General features: G+C 43.6%; 1 protein-coding gene across 1 annotated transcript in view; it reads left to right on the top strand.

Annotated features, from left to right (window-relative positions):
• Positions 1–9282: 9282 nt before the first annotated feature.
• The window catches only part of arid1ab (AT-rich interactive domain 1Ab), a 58104-nt gene continuing 44673 nt past the window's right edge, over positions 9283–22713 (top strand). The window contains exon 1 of the mRNA XM_061254217.1: positions 9283–10462. Coding sequence (XP_061110201.1) covers positions 9548–10462 — 915 coding nt within the window. The 5' untranslated portion in view covers positions 9283–9547. The remainder of the gene's footprint in view (positions 10463–22713) is intronic.

Genomic DNA, 22713 nt, shown 5'->3' with positions numbered 1-22713 from the left:
TAGTCTGCCGGGCTTCGTGTCTCTGCTGAGACTGTACAAGTGCCTTATACAGACATAGAGCCTCTTTCTCTTCATCCCTATCTCACTTTATCTTTCTCTGTCTGTTTCCTTCTCCCTTTTTACCCTTTTCAATAAAAACAGAAAAAGTAGACCGTGTTCAATATGCAAACATTCTTCTGGAAAATAATTCAGAGATTCTCAGGGTGTTCAGAAAATGCAGAATTAAGCAGAGCACGCTACCCCCATCATGAAAGTTTCCATATTTCACAGACTAATGGAGGTTTGTGTGGGGGAGGGGATAGTTCGGCGTTATTCTCACAATCCTTCAGTAATATCATTCCATTCTTCCCCAAAATATATTAACACATAGGAATTGTGCAGTATTGTCCCTTCAATATCATTTAAGCATTATACAATGTATTTATTCAGTGTATACATACCTTTGTTCCAGGTGGGCTGCAGTTTAAATGCTGTTTACATACAGATGGATATATTACTTAAACAGTCCAGATGTAGATATCTTACAATACCAGTGTCCCAGGATTTGAACCTGTTGCTTTGTGGTTCCAGGTCTATTTTTCTGACCCGTAGTCTACCTGGGTTCTTCATTTTAGGCCGCCAGTGAACCACACGTTTATGTCGGTTGCCAAGTTCTGCGATCATGTGATAATGTGATCAGTCATCACTTCACTGGTATATCCTCAGAAAGGATCAGTTCAGTGGATTCATTACTCAGGTCCAGTGATCTTCTATCATCAGGATAGGCCGATAGTGAACACAAATGACAGACTGAATCATTGCTTATGATATGAAGATCAGTGGGTCAGCAGAACACCAGTTCTACTGTAAATCAATTGACATTATTAAAATGCATGTCTGTGGCATCTAGTGGATTGAAAAAGAGGATACTGAGAATATATAGTTGTCTGAAAAAGACTCCTTTGGCAAATTCCTTCATACGTCATGAAGGTGCAAAGGCAATGCAAGTAAATGCAATTTCAATTCATAGTGTGAGTTTATTTGGGTTATATTTTTTGTATCTCCAGTGTCATTCTTATTCTATGTTTCAGTCTTTTGCTATTGCCAGGTGCATTTTGTCACCAAGACCAACAGACAGTCCTCAGCATGAGTGCTGGACAGGGGGAGGTCCTTACTTGGTAGGTATGCCCCTCCCCATTGTGTGGAGCTCATGAATAATGCAGTGTCTCACAGTTCACAGTGAAGCTCATTACTCCGGATCATTAAGAAAGCTGTCAGAGCATTAGCATCACAAAGCTGAAAGAGGGGTCCTTAACTCACACCTCAGCCTGGGTGGAGAAGATGCAAACATGTTGGTCTTTCAAGAAGTTCAGTATTTGGGATGTATCAGGTTGGAGGTGCAGTATTTGGGATGTGTCAGCTTGGAGGTGCAGTATTTGGGATGTGTCAGCTTGGAGGTGCGGTATTTGGGATGTGTCAGGTTGGAGGTGCAGTATTTGGGATGTGTCAGGTTGGAGGTGCAGTATTTTGGATGTGTCAGGTTAGAGGTGCGGTATTTGGGATGTATCAGGCTGGAGGTGCAGTATTTGGGATGTATCAGGTTGGAGGTGCAGTATTTGGGATGTGTTAGCTTGGAGGTGCGGTATTTGGGATGTGTCAGGTTGGAGGTGCAGTATTTGGGATGTGTCAGGTTGGAGGTGCAGTATTTTGGATGTGTCAGGTTAGAGGTGCGGTATTTGGGATGTGTCAGGTTGGAGGTGTGGTATTTGGGATGTGTCAGGTTGGAGGTGCAGTATTTGGGATGTATCAGGTTGGAGGTGCAGTATTTGGGATGTGTCATTGCAGGTGCGGTATTTGGAATGTATCAGGTTGGAAGTGCGGTATTTGGGATGTATCAGGCTGGAGGTGCGGTATTTTGGAGGTTTCAGGCTGGAGGTGTGGTATACGGGCATTGGAGACTACAATGGAGGTTCAGCCCCATGGTGTCTTTCTAGGTTGGAAATGAAGCCCTTGGCTAAAACCTCTGTGGAATTAAGTTGGAAAAAGTCACATTATATTGTGGGTAATACCATTTTTGTTCACACTCATTGTGGGCGGCATGGTGGAGCAGTGGGTAACAGCTCAGAGCAAGAAGGTCCTGGGTTCGTCCTGGGTGCCTTTCTCAAAGATATACAAGTTAGGTTAATTGGACAGTCTAAATTGTCCCAAGACACAGTATGAGTGTGAGTGAATGTGTGTGTGCCCTGTGATAGATTGCTGACCTGTCTAGTGTGTATTCCTACCATTCACCCAATGCAGGCTGGGATAGGCTCCCCACCCTCCACAACCCTGTCCAGGAATAGGTGGATATAGATAAAGCATGGATGGATGGATGTGCCCATTATCGCCATGCAACTGTCTCCCCAAAACAAGATCAACCTGATTTGTCCAATTTATATCTTCCCCATAGTTTCCACCTGCTCTTCAGATGAAAGCTTTATGCTAATGTATCCCTTGGTCTGTATTCTTATTCATTCTGGTCCTGCGTAGGTAGTGCCTCTTAAATGGATAAATACTGATCTGCTTAGCAGGTGCTGCACAGATATGCCGATTCAAACTGATTGTGAAATCAGCTGGATGGCACTGTGTCATCTATACTGGCGGGCCCATGCAACGTAGACCAACTGTAGCATCTCAGTCTTTGCAGCACAGCAACTAACATGCATGGCAGATTCGATTCTTTGTTCAATTGCATTATTATATGAAATTATTAATGAATTGGCCTATATAGAAAGTAATCCAAGGCAATTCATGTATTAATATAGGCATATATTTACAAAAGCTATTCAGGTTAAGAACATTTTCCAAGGCTACAACAACAGTGGCCTATCTCACACTGTGTCACCTGCACATGTGCACGTTTGCACGTCATTCTCCCGAGTGGTGAGAGAAATGGTCGAAGCGATCCTCTGGATCCAAGTGATCTGCTGGATCTAACATGACGACACAATATCCCTTGCACTCCTGTCACATGACACTGATGGCTCTGTAAACAGTTCAATTGAGCAAACATGCTGGTTTGCTCTGTATAAACCAGGGATGAGGAACTGTTGACTTGACAGGGAAAGCCCTCTTGTCTTTAGCATACAAATATATGGGCCATTCCATTGCAAATAACAGGTTGAGTTTTTGCACTTTCTGGCAGTTTTGTCTGCCTCTTACTACATCAAGGAGTCACCAAAAAAAGTCTGCTGTGTCGAAATTAAATATCAACATCTTTCATCATCATCTTTTCTGGGCTGTTTCCACAGTACATGAAGAAGGCTAAACACTCACCCAGTCATGAACTGCTCTATATAAGGCCTCAGATGTTTGATTGATAAGGATCAGGCTAAACCCCAATCCCATTTTTGTTTTCAGATTATTCATGAGTTCACCACTCCATTCATTTACGGGGGAAATATGAGTCTGTGTGTCAAACAGATGCCTGTCGCCACGGGTACAGTATTCTTTCACTGGCTGAAACAGTGCAGATTAATATGCACAGTGCTGAGCCCCATCTCAAACCATGCTGACTCAATCACTCAATCTGCCCCATGTGGCCAGCCAGCACATCTTTCAATCAGCCCGTTCCCTTGGCCCGGGATTTGCTGGCTACTACAGCCCAATAAAATGGAGATATTGTTCGTTTTTCTCATCCAAACATTGATCGCCGGGTCTGATTCATGGATTACACTGACTGAAGTTTCTATTTTGTGTGCATTGCATTATCCCCAAACGTGGCAGTGTAAACCGTTAATGCTTGCTTTGGCCACTGTTTTTTTGTTTTTTGTCGAGAAGAACTCCACGTCTCCTCCTTTTGGATCCTGTTGCGAGTACTGTACAGGCTGAGCGGTTTGCTGTGAAAAAACAGTACAGTCCGTAACACAGTGAAACTTTTTTTTGTTTTCACTCTGTACTCCAGTAAACAAAGAACAAAACAAAACAATCACTTGGTGATTAAAGTGCAGAATTTGAGGGGTTTTCCATCCATATTGGGTGAACCATGTAGGAATTACAGTCATGTTTGTACATAGTTGCCCCAATTTTAGGGGATCAAAAGAAATTAAGTAATTAACTCAAACTGAATTAAAGTCATCATATTCAATATTTTGTTGCAAATCCTTGTTGCAATCAATGACTGCCTGAATCTACGACTCATAGACCAGATGCTGGGTATCTTCCCTGGTGATGCTCTGCCAGGCCTGTATTGCAGCCCTCTTTAGCTCCTACTTGTTTTTGGGGGCTGAAGCAAGGTCTTCAGCAGGTGAAATGCATGGTCAATTGGATTGAGGTCGGGTGATTAACTTGACCAGTGAAGAACCTTAGACCTAAAAACTCATTGCTTGCTTTGGGATCATAGTCCTGCTGCATGATGAGGCTTTGTCCAATCAATTTTGAGGCATGTCCTTGGATCTGAGTGGACAAGATGGCAGCCGTACATGGCAATAAACTACCTCCACCATGTTTGACAGATGATGTGGTATGCTTTGGATCATGAGCAGTTCCTTTTTTTCTCAACACTTTCCTTTTCCATCACTGAACCTGGTACAGGTTGATCTTTGTCTCATCTGTTCATACCACTTCTACATGTTTTCTAATGTATGTTTTTTCACATTGTAACCACTCTTGCTAGCTCTCAACTCTAGACCTTTTGCTTGGTCTTTTATGCATGAACTTAAGAATGAAACTTAACACACCTATCCAAGAAATATTTAAGCAGCTTGATTGTCCAATTACTTTTGGTCCCCTAAAACTGGGGGGACTATGTACAAAACTGCTACAATTCCTACACTGTTCATCCAATACTGATGTAAAAAAAGGATAAAAGTCTGCACATTAACTACATAGTCATTGTTTTATTTAGAATTTTATGTGCAGAGCCAAAACAGCAGAAGAAATGTGTCACTGTCTAAATACTTATGGACTGCACTGTAAAAGTATTCTAAAGCTGTAAAGCGCACCACCACCATCCACGTTTCCCTAACAAACAGAAGCAAAGATGCTCTGCTGTGGGATTATGTCAAAAACCAATGGTCCCCCTTCCCTACTCTCAGACAAGGTGCCTGGAGGGTGGAAATTCAGTGGTCTACATGGGGAGCTGAAATCGCTCTAATTCACGTGTGTGCTTCGGCGTGCTGATTCAGCCTCCCTCCTCTCCACGGTGACAGTAGGTCACCCGCTGTCATTTTCAGTGCTTTGAAAGTGTGTCTGCGGAGGCACAAAGCACTCGTTGAAATATGCGACCAGCCAGGGCTGTAAGCCGCAGGGCCGTTGTGGAGGTTGTCTCCTCTGTGTCTTTGTGTGAGAGAGCATTGAGAGCTTATCTGTCCTCATAAAATAAAAGCACCTCACTTTTCAGACTGCACTCAACCTCGTCAAGCTTTGTTGATGCAAGGGTTTGGCCTTCTCTCACCCACTCGGTGAAAGAAAACGAGTTTATATGTCAGTGTCTCCGAATATGAAATTCTGTAAATGCGGAGAAGGGGATAAAAGATGAGGAAAAATCCTCTCTGTACCATAGTCTAAGCATCTCAGATTAATTCATTTTTAAAAGCCTGTGAGAATGTATTTCTTCTTGCCTGTATTTCTCTTTGTTGTTAAAAGGTTCTCATAATGTGACTTTGATTCTCTCTTTGAAATGCATAGACTAACTGGAGCAGTTCTTCAAGCTCTTCAAGGTAACATGACCAGATGACAGAATATCGAATCTGAAGTCTGCACTAAGGTCTCACCCTTTTCTTATTGGAAAGAGCTGTAAGAATCTGAATGAGGGATGTCTTTACCAAAATATCAATGGTCCCCCCACCTCCCTCATTTCTGTTCTTAGCAGCAGATACAAAAAAATAGAAAATAAATAAACAAACTCAAAAGCTAACAATAATCTAGAACTGAGCCAACCCAGGCAAGGTATCATGGTCCTAAGACATGTCCCTGTCTTAATGCATCTCTAACATCTAACACATACAATGGCCAGAGCTCAGCTCAAGGCACCAATCCCTTTGGATATTATTCATATTCATTTTGACAATAACATTTTTATAAATGTTTGTTTATTTCTTTATTTCTCTGAACAGTGCACTATCGCAGTTTCAAATATCTCTTATACCCGACAGCAACAGTGGCGGTTTAGAACAGTAGATTTTTTTTATGACTGAAATTATTTTTATGTGAAAGAAGTGAAATAAACCTTCTGAAAAGAGGTTTTGTCTTTATTTTCTCCAGCATATGCTGTTTCTTTTAAGTGTGGATATTTATATTTGTGTATGAGCCCACATATGGTTGCTGGTTCTGTACTTGGCAATGTCCTGTTTATCCGTGTCTTATATATTGGGCAATCTCAGTAACTATCCTCTCGTTTCTGTATGGAGTGTGTATATACAACCATCTGATAATGTGACAAACCCTCACTGGAGTCCCCAGAGTGATACTTCCTTCCTCTGTCAGTACACAGCAAAGCGTGTGTTACCGCTGCCTGGCAACCAGCTGGAATGGGCCCAACTTTGCCATGTGTGTGCATGTGTGTGTTCCAATTTGGGGGTGTGTCCATGAAAATGTGTATTTGTGTGTGACCGATGCCATGTGGGAATGTGTTTGAGTATGTGTTTTTGGCCATATTCCCATGTGTGAGAGAGTGTGCATGTCTCCCTTTTTTGTCCTGATCCCAATTCCACTCCACCTTATTTAAATGCCTTTGTAGAGCGAGAGAGAGAGAGAGAGAGGGAGAGGATAGAAAATGTGGATCTGATACCTGTTAACTCCTCTCTGTGGTGGCACTTTTAAAATGAATCTAATGTGTGAACTGAATAAGCATGTTTTTGGGCTGAGTTTTTTTCGCCTTTATTTTTTGTAGTTTCTTAATATTAATGTCTGCATACGCATTTCTTTAAAATTAGTTTTAGTCTTCTGAGCACCACATAACACTGATAGCTTATATTATGTGGTCAGGTCAGTTATGAGATGGTGTCCCATTTCTGTTGTGGCTTGCAGATTTTCCACAGAATATAGGCTGCGGTGCGGATTTGTCCCACATGGCCACAATTTTTTCCCAAATAGAGAAGCTACTCTACAAAATGAATGAAGTAAAATGCAACATATTTAAATACCCTGTTGTGTTGTGAGAGTTTGTTATTATTGAGCATAGTCTCTAAAATTTAAAAAGGTGGGGCTAAAATTTTGCTATTCCCCTCTACCAGTTAGAACATAGAGGAATAATTGAGATCTCTTTCATCCATTTTCCCGAGGAATTTATTGCTGCATTATTTAATGAACTTTGTTGTTTTCTTACATTGGATGTTCTCTGAAAGCCCTGAGTCTTGGTGTGATCTGTATCCCACAAATTGCCCACTGCTATGAAAAAGACTTCAACACTAGACATGAGTGTGCATCCATGTTTATGCATCATATGAAATCCATCAGTTGGACAGAGATGTGGTAGAAATTGTGAGTAGCACTGTAGCATTGTAGTCCTCTGCATGATGTTCTATCCAACAAGGGGTGTTACGGTTGCAGCAAACCAGATTTAAGAAACCTTTCACAAGTTCTTGTTGTAGCTGAAATTATGTCACAGCCAGAAATTCCCTTCTCCTTCTCCACTGGTGCCAGCAACAGCTAGAGCAGCTCCATCTCAATATTTCCTCAGCAATAAGCACCACATGAATCCAGTCACTTAAAAAAGCATTTCAAAAACAGTGTGAGATGAGGTCCTTCATAATGTTCAGCAGCTAACAAGGAAATTGTGGCTGAACTCATCATCTTTATCAATAAAAGGGCATTGCATCAAAGGTTGCAAATCGGTGGGGAGGGGACAGTTATAAGTTAACAGTTTCAGAAACGAACTTCCTGGACTTCTAAGGGGTCAGTGATGTTACAGACTGACCAATCAAAAAAAGAAATGTGCTGGAATAATGTTTCCTTCCCTCATTAAAGAAAACAAACTTGTCACTGGAACCAAAGCATTCAAAAATAGGGCAACTAGGCGACAAACATAAGACCATGGTCACTAAATCAGTTTAAAGTGGGGGCAGAGAAAGGTGGACAAAAAAGAGGGGAAAGGTGAGTGAAAATGGACCTATATAACAATAAACACTAAGTGGCATATGACTGTGGACTTGGGGTCCCAACAACCTCCATATGCCTTAATTCTGTACAGCATAACAAAGCAGCAGCTCTCCCATTTTTGCTCCCACCCATCTAAACAGACATATGGGGCCCCTGACTTCATCTCATTCCCCAATAAAATCTGGGGGGCTACCTTTCCTTTGCATTGGACAAGGTCAGGTTGGCCAGTAACTCGTAGCCAGGAGCCCTGCATTGGAAAAAAACAGCCTTGCTGTGCGGCGCCGCGCAGCCCATCCCCCACGCGCAGAAAGCAAAGTTGTGCTGCCTCTGCTAGCTCGAGCAGGCAGGCAGAGAGAATGAGGAGAGGGGGTGGGGAGAGAGGCAGAGGGGACCGCGGAACGTGGTTTATCCTCGTTGAATTATTTCTCATAACGTTTAATCGGAATAGGCAACGCTCGTTTACGGCGATTTTACTAACTCTTCAACAGAATATATCTGTTTTATAGAGAAAGTATAGTCTAGTTAGCTCTTTTCGTGATTTGCCGTGTTTTGTTCTCTCACAGTGCTTGTCAGTTTTTTCGTCCTTACTTCCTGCTCCCTGAATGGTACAGTCCATCCCCCACCCTCCTGCCCTTTCTCTCCCTCCCTTACTAACTGTAATTCCGCTCCTTCCTCTGTAAAGATTGAACCCTCTTTTGCTGCTACTCTCGTTTATTGGCCGCTGAGTATTTGCCGTGTAAACCCAGAGTTGCAATTCTGTCCTGTTGCAAAAAGGCCTGGTTGCTGCAAAATGCTGTATACAAGCATTTGAATACTATTTTCAGATTAGTCTTTTTCTCTAGTCTATCGATAAGAATACAAAGTGTGCATACATTGTGACCCTCACACATACCCAGTCCCAGTTTAAAACACATTAATTTATTTATTTAAACTCCTGTTTGCTTTAATGGCTACACCAAAATTCGATATAGTAGCAATCAAAACGTTATATAATGGTCAGCTCATATCTATAATTATTCCCTATGTCACTTTTCCAACCCCTTATTCTGTATAAAAGAACACTTCTTACATAAAAAAACCCCCCCAAACTCGAATGCTGAAAGAAAATATGTGGCCCTATCCTGGTCCGGCTCCTCTATCCTGTTTCAAAACTCCGTTTCGTGTTTTGCGTCTGTCCGTGAGCTTCAGTAAAATGGCTGTGTCTCGCGGAGCCTCGTGCTGGTTTGATCAGTTTCTCGCTCACAGTCTCGTTCTGTAACAGAAGCCCCCCCACATTCTGTGTCGGTTAATTTCATTCCCGGGATCTTTATTTATATTCTCTCCATAACTTTTATTTCGAATCGGAACTGGGAGCGGAACCCGGATTCGGTCCGGTGCAAGGGGGGAATGAACTGGGACACGGGTACATTGTTATAAATAATTGTATTTATATTCAATGCTATTGAGAGCTTGGTAGTGACTGACTCGCTGTGAAAGAGAGAGGGATATCATGGCCGCTCAGGTCGCTAGCGCCGCCACTCTCAACACTAGCCCGCCTTCCGAACTAAAAAAGCCAGATCGGGACCCCCAGGAGGAGTCGGTACCGGGGGAGAAGCAGCATGAAAATAAGGAACCGGGACCGGAGAGCGGATCTCCGGGTCAGAAGGAGCTGCAGGACGGGGCCGATGTTGGAAATGCAGGGGGAGGAGGCGATCCTGAGTTGAAGAACGGGAACGGTAATTCGTCCAGACTGAATAACAATAATAATCAGAATGATTCAGGGGGGCCCGAAGGCAATAACCATCCCGGGATGGCACACCACCACCCCGGCGGTTTTCCACCACCTCCATACGGATACAATCCGCACTACAACCGGGCCCCTTTTCATCAACATGGCGGACAACAAAGCCCTGGCATGGCAGCTGCGGCGGGGCCGGCAGTGCAGCCGGGTAGCATGATGGACTCGTACCAGCCCAATTCCCACGACCACGGCTTCCCCAATCACCAATTTAACAACTACAACCCTTTCCCGAACCGGACTCCCTACCCAGGCCAAGGGTACGCCATGAATTCCCCGCGAAATAACCAGCCTCCGGCGGCTGGGGGGCAGCTAGGCAAGCAACAGCCAGCGGGAGGGACTACAGCTATGGCCGCCACTTACAATAATCAGAGGTATAATATGGGAAACCCTCAACCTACTTCCACCCCGACCCTAAATCAGCTCCTGACCTCTCCCAGCTCTACGAGGGGTTATCAAAACTACCCAACAAACGAGTACAACAACCAAGAAGGGGCTAACAAGGGACCAGCAGACATGGGCAGCAGCAGCCAGTACGGTGGGGGCCACCCGGGTTGGCAACAAAGGACCCATCACCCGCCTCCAATGAGCCCAGGAAATAGCGGACAACCGCTGAGTCGAAATCAGGTAAACTTTCATATTGGTCTGAACCCCGGTCTCTATGGCATGTGTTGCAGTATAAGCTCTCTGTAATGGTGTAGATAGCACACTTCGCATTGGACCTGCCATTGTCTCTCTCTGACTCTCTAAAATGGCTGCCTCTTTGCCTTTCCCCAACACCACCTCCTTAACTGCATTTATCTCATAAACAAGCTCTTTTTTCACCCAGGTAGTAGTCTTTTTAAACACTTGGGCAACTAACCTAGCTTTGGGTGGTCGGTGGTAAGGAGATGCGACTTTTATGGACCTACATTAAGGACAAAACACGTATTTTGTCGAGTCCGTATGTCTGCTTCGAAATGCGGCTTAAACGTAATTAAAATGTGTTCTTCTGAGGCACTTTTCCTTTATAGAGATGTGTTTTGTCACCACCCTTGACATATCATATCAGAAAACGCCTTCAAATCAATAAGTGCATGTTGGTTTGTTATTTCACGACATTTGCATATTTGATGTAATTATGAAGAAAAGTCCAGCTTTGTATTGGCTGTCCCGAAATGGCCATCGTTCGCAAGAAATTTATATGTGGGGTTTTGGTTTAAACGAATAAGCGACTAAATGTTTGTTTTGTGTGCTATTGCAATTATACAGATTAACACATTATCAGCTGTTCGTTCACTGTCGCTCGGTTTCTTTTTGAAGAGGGCTGTTTAATTCGGGCCCGGTGTGAGAGAGCGTTGATGTTCTGCTAGTAAACACGGCCAGTGATTTGAGTAAGTGCAGATTGCTGTGGGATTTGAATTATGGAGGTAAAATCCTACTGTCAAAGCCAGGAGACAGTTGGTCTTAGGTTGACATGCTAGCTGAGATCTGATTGGCTCCCCGTCCGCTGCTCCTGGCCATTTATAATTGCATCTGATGTAATGCTGCAAAAATCCCTGATTAGCTCCTATACTTCAACACTGAAGATAACAAAAACATCTTAACCACGCACATGGTGTCGGCCTTTGCCTGGATCCCGGCTTTTATTCTCTGAGCTCTCATTTGTGAAATGTGTAAGTTACATGCTATCAGTTAGTGTGATTTTGATCAATATAATTTTGTTATGTACCGGTCATTGTTATTTATCGCAGCTTTATAGCGTGTAATAAGACAAGTCTACTTAGCACATCTAAAATGAAAATGTCTTGAGTGAATGATTTTGAGTGAATAACATTTGGTTTTCCTGCTATTAGTAACAGTTTTGTTGCTATTTAAAGTTAAGTGTCAAAGCATATACTGTATTTATGGGTATGTTTAGATTACATTTTTAATTATCTATGCTCTTTTCTTACAGATACAGAAATTTGTGTGGTTTGAGAATTAATTGGTATTTCTAGCTGTTTGTCTTGGATGGGGCATGCTATTCCTGTTTTTCTTTTAGTTGCTTATCAGCTCTGAGAAGTTGCATTTTACACCTTTAATTAAGGGTCTTTAACCATAATAATTTGTATTTGTAGCAAATTCACCATTCTGCAGTATTCCTCCACCCCAAAAATCACACGCCCAATATGAATTTAAACAAGCAAATTGTCTTCTTGTACCTGATTTGTATATATAATATATATGTTATATTCTGGCTTTTGTGGTACTTTATGCTTATTCAGCCTATTGAATGTACATGATTGTAATTGTGGATACATACTATTCCTGTTTGAGCAAATTGACTAATGTGTAGATGTGCCGGATGCTGTGTTACTATTGCTTCCTGGAGATGCTTGCTTTACTATCTCTGGTGTCAAAAGAGAGATGGAGAAGTTATGGTAATTTTTAATTTAATTTTTTACAGATATTTGGTATTTGTCCCTTGTTGGAATTGACCATAATCTCTCCATGAACACAGCAGTGTAGTTTTACATCACACCACAGTATGCCGGAGTTGCCTGAACCAATGCACGTTGTGCTGTTGTAGTTTGCCGTCTTCTACGCCAAGCACAAGGTGTAGTAACCCTATCTTTTAAGGCATGTGCCTGTTCCCTCTTGTCATCCAATCCGGCTGCTAGCAATTAAAACCGGTCTCTAGTACAGTGTTGACAAATAATCAACAACCGTGCCTCAGCATTGGAGAGGGGAATAAATATGCGGGCTGCACAGAGTTTGTTTTGCGGTCCTTTTCGGAAGTGACGCGGGGCTGCTGTCTGCGGGATTAGGCGGTCGAGGGCACTGTTCCGGGAGCGCTGTGTGGGGGGCCAGATGCGTCTGGCCGTTCTCTTGGAGTTTTGTGAAAGAGTCTGTCACGCCGCAGTTGTGTTTACAAGCCGCCAAGGTGTCAGCCAAGTGTCACTGCTTTGTTCATTGAATAAGGTTTATTTTTAATTCAGAGCTGGTAACCATGCCTGACATGACTGTAGTATTTCCTGGTGTCAGACCTGTTGAATGCAATGTTTGTGTTTGCGGTAGCACGGGGTGAATTTTTTGTCATGATTTTATGCTGTGTGGGTGGCGGGGAGGAGGGGTCAGGGGTGGAAGTGTAAGTGGATTTGAATTTAATCGGTCCATAAACTTGTTCAGGATGCTTTTTTAGCACTTGCTTTGGTTTGCTTCACAGCGTTTGAGCGCAACCCAAATGTAAAGTACTGGTCAACATTTCAGGCCTTCTGGTGGAGTTTGTTTGTGATGTAGCTTTAAAGGCTTGGACTCTAATGCTTCGGTGCATCTTGTTGATTTATGAAACGACAGAAAAGCTATCGAAATGATTCCGTGAACACAACGTAGGCCTATTTGGGAGTTGGCTGTAGTACTGCCTTACTGAAACATAAAGATGTTTCGTCGTCGCATCATGTGAGATGAAATTGTGTCTCGTCTCCTCCTTGAAACATTGTGAATTCGCTTGCTCGGTGCATGGAGTTGAGCGATACATATCAACCTCACATAAGATGCTAAAACAAATTGTATAAGTTGTTTGCATTTTATTTTTCCCCAAAGGGACCATTGTTTGTTGCAGTAAAGTTTCCTTATTCAGTGCAGTAAAGGGGCCATGCATTGGTCCTTGGTTTGTTCTCGAAGCCATTGCAATTGATGCGGCGTAGAAAAACCGTTAACATGAAGTTGGGTGGAATGTCATAGCTAGCAGAACCTGTGTAAAATGGTGTATTTTTTTGCGCGCATAATTTTCAGTGAAAATGGTTGTGGTTAACCGTAATCTCCGTTGCCACATTAAAACAATTGTCTGTAGAAATGTGAAATGTGTAAACTGTGCTAACCTGTGGACCGGACAGGGAAAAGGTGCTAATAAGAAAGAGCATGGACTGTGTGTGTGGCTCAGCCTATGGAGTGAGAGTGAGAGTGAGAGTGAGAGTGAGAGTGAGAGTGAGAGTGAGAGTGAGAGTGAGAGTGAGTATATACAGGTGTATACAGGTGGGGAACTTGAATATCTCACACCCAGTGTATTGGAGCATGGCTATAGCCAGTAGTTCTGCACTTGGGTGTGGATCTAGAATTTTAAGAGCAAGGCTGTCTGCCTCCACCAAAAGGCAGAACTTACCTCACTATGTATTCATTGGACATTTTTACATATTCTTTTTAAAATGTTGCCCGTTTTTTCATGTCTTGTTCCAGTCATAGGCACGTCAACGCCTTGCTGCCTATTCCATCAGTTTGGGAGGGCGCCCCCCCCCTTGCGAACACAGAATGTTCCCACCGTGTTAGTGGAATGTTTTACCAAAGTTACCGCTTTGCGGCTACAAGGCGACAACATTGTGAGAACATTCTGTGTAAGCTGGGACATCTCCATCACACTCATTCACAGGCAGTCAGCTCACCACTTTGTTTCTACTTTTGTGATCTACATGCTGTCACTGCACATGCGGTGGAGGACCATGCAGACATGCGGTGGAGGACCGTGCATTCGGGCCGGCTGCAGGTGTCTGCTCAACCGGAGGAGTGAATTACGCACCATGAGGCAGCAGTTGCTGCTTGCTATAGTCATGTCATAGTCACGAATGGCCCACTGTGTCTCGTTCGACACTGGCGTGGTGTGGATCCCCACCGTGGCCCGCCCTCGGCACTAACGCCTTACCCGGATGCGCCACTCGAGAATCCTTCGGATTTGGGAATCATATCCCCAAGTTTTACCGGGTGCAAAAAAACAAGACGGCCCATTCTGTAAGACTTGTGCGTCCTGATGGTTGCACACGGTGGCATCACTCACCAAATTCAGCTTTTGAAACCGCTCCGGACTCCCCTGAAAAATATGTAAAACCAATGTAAACAAACAAAATTCGGAAACGCCAAGCGGAAAAGCACGGACATTGAAGCATTTTGCGATGCTATCTCTGTGGGAGAACCAGGTGGTAATCAAAGCTCCTTTTTTGCCTCCAGTAAGTGATTTCCATATGTGACAGTACGTCCTCTCTGTGCTAACTGTGTGTCACCGCGTATGAGCCGACATATCTCCAGCGCTCTTGTTTAGCTCAGGATGCGTTTATGCAGCATATGCTCAGAGCAGGTAGGAGAGGTCTCCCTCCACTGCCCTGTCACATGCAGCCACATGGCTCTGTGTGGATGGGTCCCCCTGCCTGGGGGGGGGGGGGGTGCAGGCTTTCAATACCCCTGTCGCCGGTAGGTGGGGCGATTATGCGGTTGTCTATTAGCTATGTGCTGTCAATCATTTGATCAGTCACTCTCTCTGTCATCTTAGTCACGCAATCAATGGGATTCGTGAGAGAAGCTATGAGAATCTTAACGGTTTAGATGAAAATCACTGGAATGATGTTCCTCTTGGTTAAGAGGAGATTTGATTTTTGGGTCTCTAAGGCGAGGCGATGGGAGAGGATAGCAGTTTTCTCCCCGTTTCTCCTCACTATGGGCTTTTCCAGTGTCTGCTTCAGGAGGGCTACAGAGGGAGCAGAGTGAAACACTGGGGATAAAATGGCCTCCCAGGCTCTGCCTGCAGGGTTCTCATTGGATGGAACCAAATCAAGAATTTCTGATGTTTCCTAACTTTTCAGGTTTAAAGTCCATATCCTTGTGGTCCGGTGTTATTCTTCTGTAGGGGCATTTGTAGGTTGAAACGCTGTGCCCCTCATATTCATTGATAGAAATACTGTGCTCAATTTTGGAGTTAGTGTTGGTGTGGGTGGGCAGGTTGGTAGGCAGTTGTCTCCCTTGGGTTATCTGCTAATGAGGCATTTGGAAGGGGATTGTGGCATTGTGTAGCATTGGTTGATCACTGATGTTGGGTGTTGTAAAACATTCTTTTGTACAGAGAGATTTTTTTTTTTTTGTGGGTTAGAGCTGTAGATTCAAAAATTTGGCATCATTCCGGGATTGTGCACGGGTGAAATCCTACCTTTTGCGGACTGAAAGCTTCCCGATGGATGACTGCAGTGCTGAAGGTGTACACGGGACTCCCTGACAGCCAGGTCACATCCAGAGCCTGTCCACAGTAGAGTGACGTTTGCCCATGTTGCAGTGTGACTGGTTAACGGGTTCCCCCGTCTTTTCATTTACAACGGGCAGGAAGTCCATTTCTGTTTCCACCCATCCACTGCAGAGGGTGTTGCACATACTCTCATTTCGCAATGGGAAATTTGAATCAAAGGGTGAGAGATTTGTTCCAAACGGGCCATTTCAGCTCCTTCTCAAAAGTATGAATGCTAATGACAACTGAGAAACCGTACGGTTTTTAGAGACCTCAGGCTATATCTACTATTTCCCTTTACTTTCTTTGCAGTTTGTTATGAATAAATATAACCGTCTTAGCGCTTTAGCTTGAGGTGCCTGCAGTGATCTGGCCGCCGTTTTTGTACACTCCAGTATACTTGCAGAGCTGTTCAGCTAATGAGCAGGAGGAATGTGAGGCTCACATGGGCTGGTTGCAGGCAGGAGATCATCCAGTCACTGCTGGTGAACCAGTGTGGACAGGGCTACCCTACCTGCTGATGCAAACCTCCCGCCTGGTCAATGCTTAATTAAGCCTTTCCCATGGGTCTCCCAGCCACTGTGGGCCACACGTGGTCCTGAGCTGTGGGCAGAATCGCTATACAGCGCACAGGTCACTCAATGAAAATGCCTCTCTGGTACCCCTAGTCATTTCTGTCATAGGGAACACAAAAAAGGTGTTCATGTTAATCTGCCCTACATAGGACATTTTGTTTTCCTTTATTTATCAAGTTATCCAAATTTTTATTTTATTTTTTAGTTATAATTTTTATTTTTTATTTTTTCTCCTTACAACTTCCCATCTTTTCTGTAGTGGAAGTTTCTGTGGACACCATCTTGTAGTAATGGAGACATTCAGTGGAACCTCAGCGGTGCTGTTTCTGTAGTGAGGGCCGGAGCAGTGGCCTGCCCACAGCCAGGTGGGATAGTGACTGCACAGGTCCTGAGTAACAGAACAACACTGTGACCATGGAGGAGGGGTGCCATTTTTCACCACATATTTTTGAAAGTCACACAATGTTTGGATTGGTGTTTCACTCACGCTGTAGAAAGGCAGGAGGGCATCTTTGCTGTTCTCTTAAAAGGCGGTTTGTGCTGTTCTCACAAAAGCATCCATCAGATTGGTTTTCTCACAAGCTGCAGAAATATGGGCGGTGGATTGTGATGATAACGGAGGCGCAGTCCGCTGCAGTGCTAAACTGCGCTGGTGAACCTTCCACCCTCCATCACGAAGGAAAGGAAACGGGTTGGTCCAACATGACCCAGAGCCGTGCCACTCTGTTTCAGGGCACATGTGATGACACCCCTGGGAATCTTATGAAATTACATGAATAGAAGTTATGGTGGGAAATTTTATATTGTGGTGAGAAGCGAGGGTAAGTGATGTCATCCGCTATGATGTGATGCAAATTATTTTGAAGCAATGCAAATCTAACTTGCCCTACTCCATGAGGTGCTTTGATGAGACTTCTTTCGAGCTGGGAGTTCATAAAGATCATAAATATGTAGAAGTGTAAATCCGTAATTTTTCCTATTAAAAAAATAAAACCCATTTGATACTTTCTCATGGTTGTGAGTACCTTTATTTATTAAAGTTATCTTTTGCTAGCTGCAGAGCAAAAATTTAATTAACTAAATGGTAAAACAGCTTAATTTGTGTGCTTCATACGACCTCAAATTAGTGCGAAGCTCCGTCAGTGAGGATGTCTAACTTTCTCACTCGCTGGGGGGACAGTCTCCATTGGGCTTTCACGGTGTGCTAATTTTTATGAAGGCGAAGTTGTGAACAGGACAGGGTGTGTCGTTTGTTCATCTACGGTGTTATTATGGTTCTCAATGCGATCTCTGGGACGAATGCGTGCACAAGTGTTGTTGCTTTGGATAGGCTACGTGTCGGGGAATGTGCCATGTGCTCTTGTCATAGCAGTGCTGCACGCGGTAATGAGGACATCCACATTATTGATGAGAAATTTGATAATTTCATGCACTTGCTTGCAGCGGCTACCGCCGCTGCCGCTATTTGAGTGTAGCCTTTTTAAAATGAGCTTTGATACGTTTCTCCATATTGCCATGTCAGATAACATTGTTGGTTGTCTCAATAGGCAGTCTTACAAAATGCATTACAGCTGGATTATATAAGCGAAATAAGAATTTGACGTGTTCCTAATAATAGTTGCGTTTCGAATGGAACTCTGGGATTCGAGTGCCAATGCACACTTTTGTGACCACCAGCCACCACAGGTGTCGCCAAATCCACCAAAAAAAAAAAGAAAATGCAATGGGGATGGAAATGTTAGAAGTGCAAAGAATTTGTGGAATGTTTAAATGGTTATTAAAAGTTAAAGTTGAATTGAATTGGTGTGGTGTCGCATTGAATATGACCCCGAGTACATTTGTGAAATTTAGGAGAAACTGTAAATTACAGTAAATACCACCTGGAAATGCTGATAAATGAAACCATGGTACTGCACAGGCTTCCTGGAAAGTCTGCCGCCTTTTTTTGTAAAAAGAAAAGTTAAATGAAGGTTATACAAGAATCACAGTATTTTCTTGCTATTGAAGCTTACATTTTTACATATTTTATTATTGGAACCTAAAAGGTACATATCCCTATAAGCAGTCCCTGTAGGTAATTCAGACTTTTTTGATAGCTAGAAAATGCGAAATTGTTATTTTGTGTTATAAACGGGATGAAAATTGGATTGCTAGGCACTGTGCACTTTCATTTATTTAATCACGAAAAAGAAATCACTGGAAAGTAAATGCTTCTTTGTAGTTTGCTCATTTGCAACAACCAACAAGCAAACCATTTAGGACCAATAATGCCTCTTCAACAAAGTGGTTTTGGTTAATCATGAAGAAGACCTTTTAGTCCCTTGCTCCTAATTTGGAGGGTGTATCCTGGATCACGTTTTAAGTTTTATTTCTCTGAATGCAGCTTTGATTATTATAATGTGAACAATTAAAGAGTTCAGAGAATATGACCGTTTGCAGAACATTCAATCAGAATGCCATTTGTTTTCTGTTGATGGTTTTATTTGACCTCTGCTTACCTTCATTCTGCTTTTCAGATCCATAATTGGATTTCCGTTGTGTGAAGGCTCTGTGGCGTTGATTGAATATTATCCATGAGCGAAGCTTTTCTTAAAATTTTTCAAGATACTTTAAAAAAAACAAAAAACTAGCTTTGAAGAGCTTTGTTTGTCTGTTTTTGTTTTTCATCAAATTTTCTATGAACCGTTATATGTAAAATATAAAAATATATTAAGTGTTTATATAGATATATAAATAATTTTCAATTTTGTACGTTTAATTAACCAAAAAATTTTCTAGACAGTAGCTAAGTAAAACGGTAGTTTTTTTGTCAAATTTGTTTAACAATTTGCGCATGTCCTTTTTTTTTTTATCCTGAGGGATTCTGTTTTAAATCATTTTTGGCACGTTAATGTGAACACCTACATTCGCTGTTTTAATGAAATGTAAATTCAATATGGATCTTCCCTATAATACCTGCAGGTCTGCATGCCACATCTGACACCATGCGTGGTGTAGTTTAAAAATTCCAAAACCATCGTTCGTTCATTAAATTCACTTTGTGCACCCCTCACACAGCGTTTTCGGCTTTGTTTACCCCGCTCTAAAGTGATATTTTGGCTATAGTTCCTTATTAGGCCTTGCGCTCAGCGAAAATTGAAGCGTAATTAAATTCGCAGCAACAGATACAGAAGTAACTGTAATTGTGACTTATTTCTTCACATTTGTGTACAATTGTATTGCTCAACATCATAAAAATGTTGTGTTTAATACAACTGCCAGGCTTTAAGAGCACCTCTGAGTTATAAGCGCTTTCCATCCCTGTGGTGTGACTGAGCTGCAGTTCTTTTTCACAATGGCTTCATTTACGGAGTGAACAGAGTGCTGGGCTAATGTGTCTTATACGTCTGCCACAGGAATTATTCATGTTTATTTGCGCAGCCCTAATTCGGAACAACTAGTATTGCTGCCGTGTTACGTTATTCACGTGAACGAATCTGAATGTGTCCTGAAGTGATTTCGGTTCCAGTGCTTAATGGTTAAGTGTGCCCCAGTTGGGATTTGAACATTCATTGTCCTGGTCACATGCCGGGAGTTATGCACACATCATGCCACACTGCTGGGCCTGGGTGTAAATGCCCTCTGATATACAGGTATGTCGCTATGAGCTTAACTATGACCAAAGCACCTACTGTAGGACTTGGCCTTGATGGTGCTGGATAAAAGGGCTCTGCCCCCTTTGAAAACGAGGACCGAGCAGATGAAACGATCACTGGTGAAAGGCCTGTAATTAGTGTTCACTCGCACACTGGAGCATGCTGGTCTTGGTGCCGGTTCCGCAGCCTGCCATTGGCCCGGCCCCGGAGACGCGGGGCAGCGGTGCGGGTCATTGGCTCGTGGATAACGTCTCCCCGTCACGGCGCCGCAGAATTTGCCCGAGCGGGGGAATGCCTTTCCCCCTGAGTGATCTCCGTCACAGCAGACACCCCCCTCCCCCCCCCCCTCCCTCTGTGATGTGCAGTTTGTCTATTTTCATGGACTTAACTGTGTCTGTCCCAGACTGCGACTCTGAAACGCTCCCCCAGCCAGCTTCCTCTGTGCCCGTGTGCCTGTTCTCGACTGATGCAGGCCCTTCTGCAGCGGCTAATGATGGGTTATTTGGCTGTGATGTGCTAAGTTTCTCTCCTCTCTGAATTTCAGCGATTCCTGGGAGGGGGAGGTGCTCCTGAGCGCACGCTGGAGCTGCACGCGTGGAACAGCCCGCTTTTTCCGGGGGGAAGTCATTTAGAGGCGCGCGGAGAGCATCTGCTCACACAAACCTAATCTCGCTTTGAAGCCGCTCTACAGAACCGTCCTGGGGGAAGATGAACTTGTAATTAGTCACACCTCTGTCTTTGACTTCTGTAGGCTTTCAGAGATTTTCCTCGCATTGTTTTTGGTTTTGTGTCGCTGGGTACGTAGACTGACTAAACGTTCTGTTTAGACATTTTCCGTGATATATGGTTCCTCCTTAGATCTATACCAGAGTGAACTTTTTTGTGCTGACACATCGGGTCTCATGGGTGCACTGAGCTAGCTGCAAACCACCGTTTTTGGAGAAGTAACTGAAGGCTGATGTGTTGGAAGAATTTTGAAGATTTGTTTTGTTATTTAAACGCTGTTCTCTAGAGGCTTGACTTACGTTGACATGTTATTGGTCAGGTGAGCCCGTTTCAGTGTGGTGTTCGGAACCTCTTTATCGGGATAAAGTGTAGAGAAAGATGCAGAATTACAATTGTTCCATTTCTGCCAGAACTCACGCATTTTGAAATCTAGCACAGCTTCCACTCTCTGCGAGTTTAACTCTACAAACTGTTTGAAAGATTCACGTCCCGCACATTGGCTGAACGGAGCCCTCATCAATTTCCTTAGAAGCGAGGCCTCTATTTAAATAGCCTGGCGGATGACTTATTGATAATGCTGTGCCTAAAAATACTCCTCTTCCAGCAGGTGAAGCTGCATGATGGAAATGGGAAACTGAACCAGAATACAGAGTGAGGGAGGTGGGGCCAGAGCGTGGCCTCTGTTGAAGGAAAGTGATTCTCTTTGCCAGATCTGTGTTTACAAGTGAGCAGAGCTAGACGTTCTGTACACAACGACTGTAACATTTGGTTCTCTGGAGCCACGTGATCCTGGTCTGTCGTTCGCAGGTGACGGCCTTTCGACGACGAAGCGTCCGTAGCGCCACGTGCCGTCACGCTTTGCCCGGTGTTTTAAGAACCGTCGAACGTGTGCGTGGAAGCTGTGGGAAGCTCGCTTTGTGGACTCCCAAACCTAGTGCGAGTGCTGAGTGTGCCCAAGAGAACAGAGGGGTCCCGGGCCTGCTGATAACGGGGAGGTTTGCGTCAGGGGCTCTCCGGCGTTTCGGTTAATGGGCTGGCCTTCGCAACGAATGCAAACGCAAACAGGTTCACCGCTGAAAGTCTTTCATCAGTCGGTCCTAAACAAGCCGTTGACCTCTGCCCAGTTAACAAGCTATTTAGCTAATATCGCTCTATACTGCAGCAGTGTGTAATCTCTGGATTAATGTCTATGGTTGATTGTGAGCTGAACTTCTCACCGCCCTTTGTATGTAACCCATCAAATCTGTTTTGTGAGGGAGTATGACAGACCCTTAATTATTTCTTCCTCCATTCAGTACTGTAGCTTCCACCTTTTCTTGAATTTTAACATAAGCCATGAAACTTAGGCCGGACTTGCACTAGAGTACTGGAGTTTGGAACACTACTGTCCCCTGTGACGGGCTTTAGGATTTGTAGGTTAGGATGTCTCTATTAAACGGGCGATTGGACACGCAAACCTCCACTCATCCCTAAATTTAAAATCCATGGCCCGAAAAAAGTGTTTCAGGTAATGAGTGTAATGTGATTTCCAAGAACGGGTCCTATTTGTTTATTTAGTCTTTCTACTCCAGTACCCTTGAATGGGTTTTAAAATTCAGCTCAGGCTGAGGGGGGAAAAATGAATCCGGACCGTGTGAAAATCCATTCGTAGCGCAATTTGTAATTAGGCCAGCTGATTAGTGTCGCGCGGTGCAATCATCTGCTGTGCAATTTAACGTGTGAACCAATCACTTTGTCAGAAGGCACTTTTTCCCTATCAGGTTGGACTCTGAAATTTCCAGTGAAGCCAGGAGAGCTGTGATGTTTCTGGCTGTGTGGGTGTTGTAGTTCAGTAGTGGAGCAAGTTAGCTAGCTAGTGTTTAATGTATCTGCTGCAATGTGTCGTAGCCTCTTGGCTAACATGCCCTGCTAAAGTACATGTAGTGTATCCTGGGGCAATGA

The sequence above is a fragment of the Conger conger genome, chromosome 9 (genome assembly GCF_963514075.1).
Source record: "Conger conger chromosome 9, fConCon1.1, whole genome shotgun sequence".
Lineage (NCBI taxonomy): Eukaryota > Metazoa > Chordata > Actinopteri > Anguilliformes > Congridae > Conger > Conger conger.
Note: the sequence above shows the minus strand (reverse complement) of the source record. Positions and strands in the feature narration are given on the sequence as shown.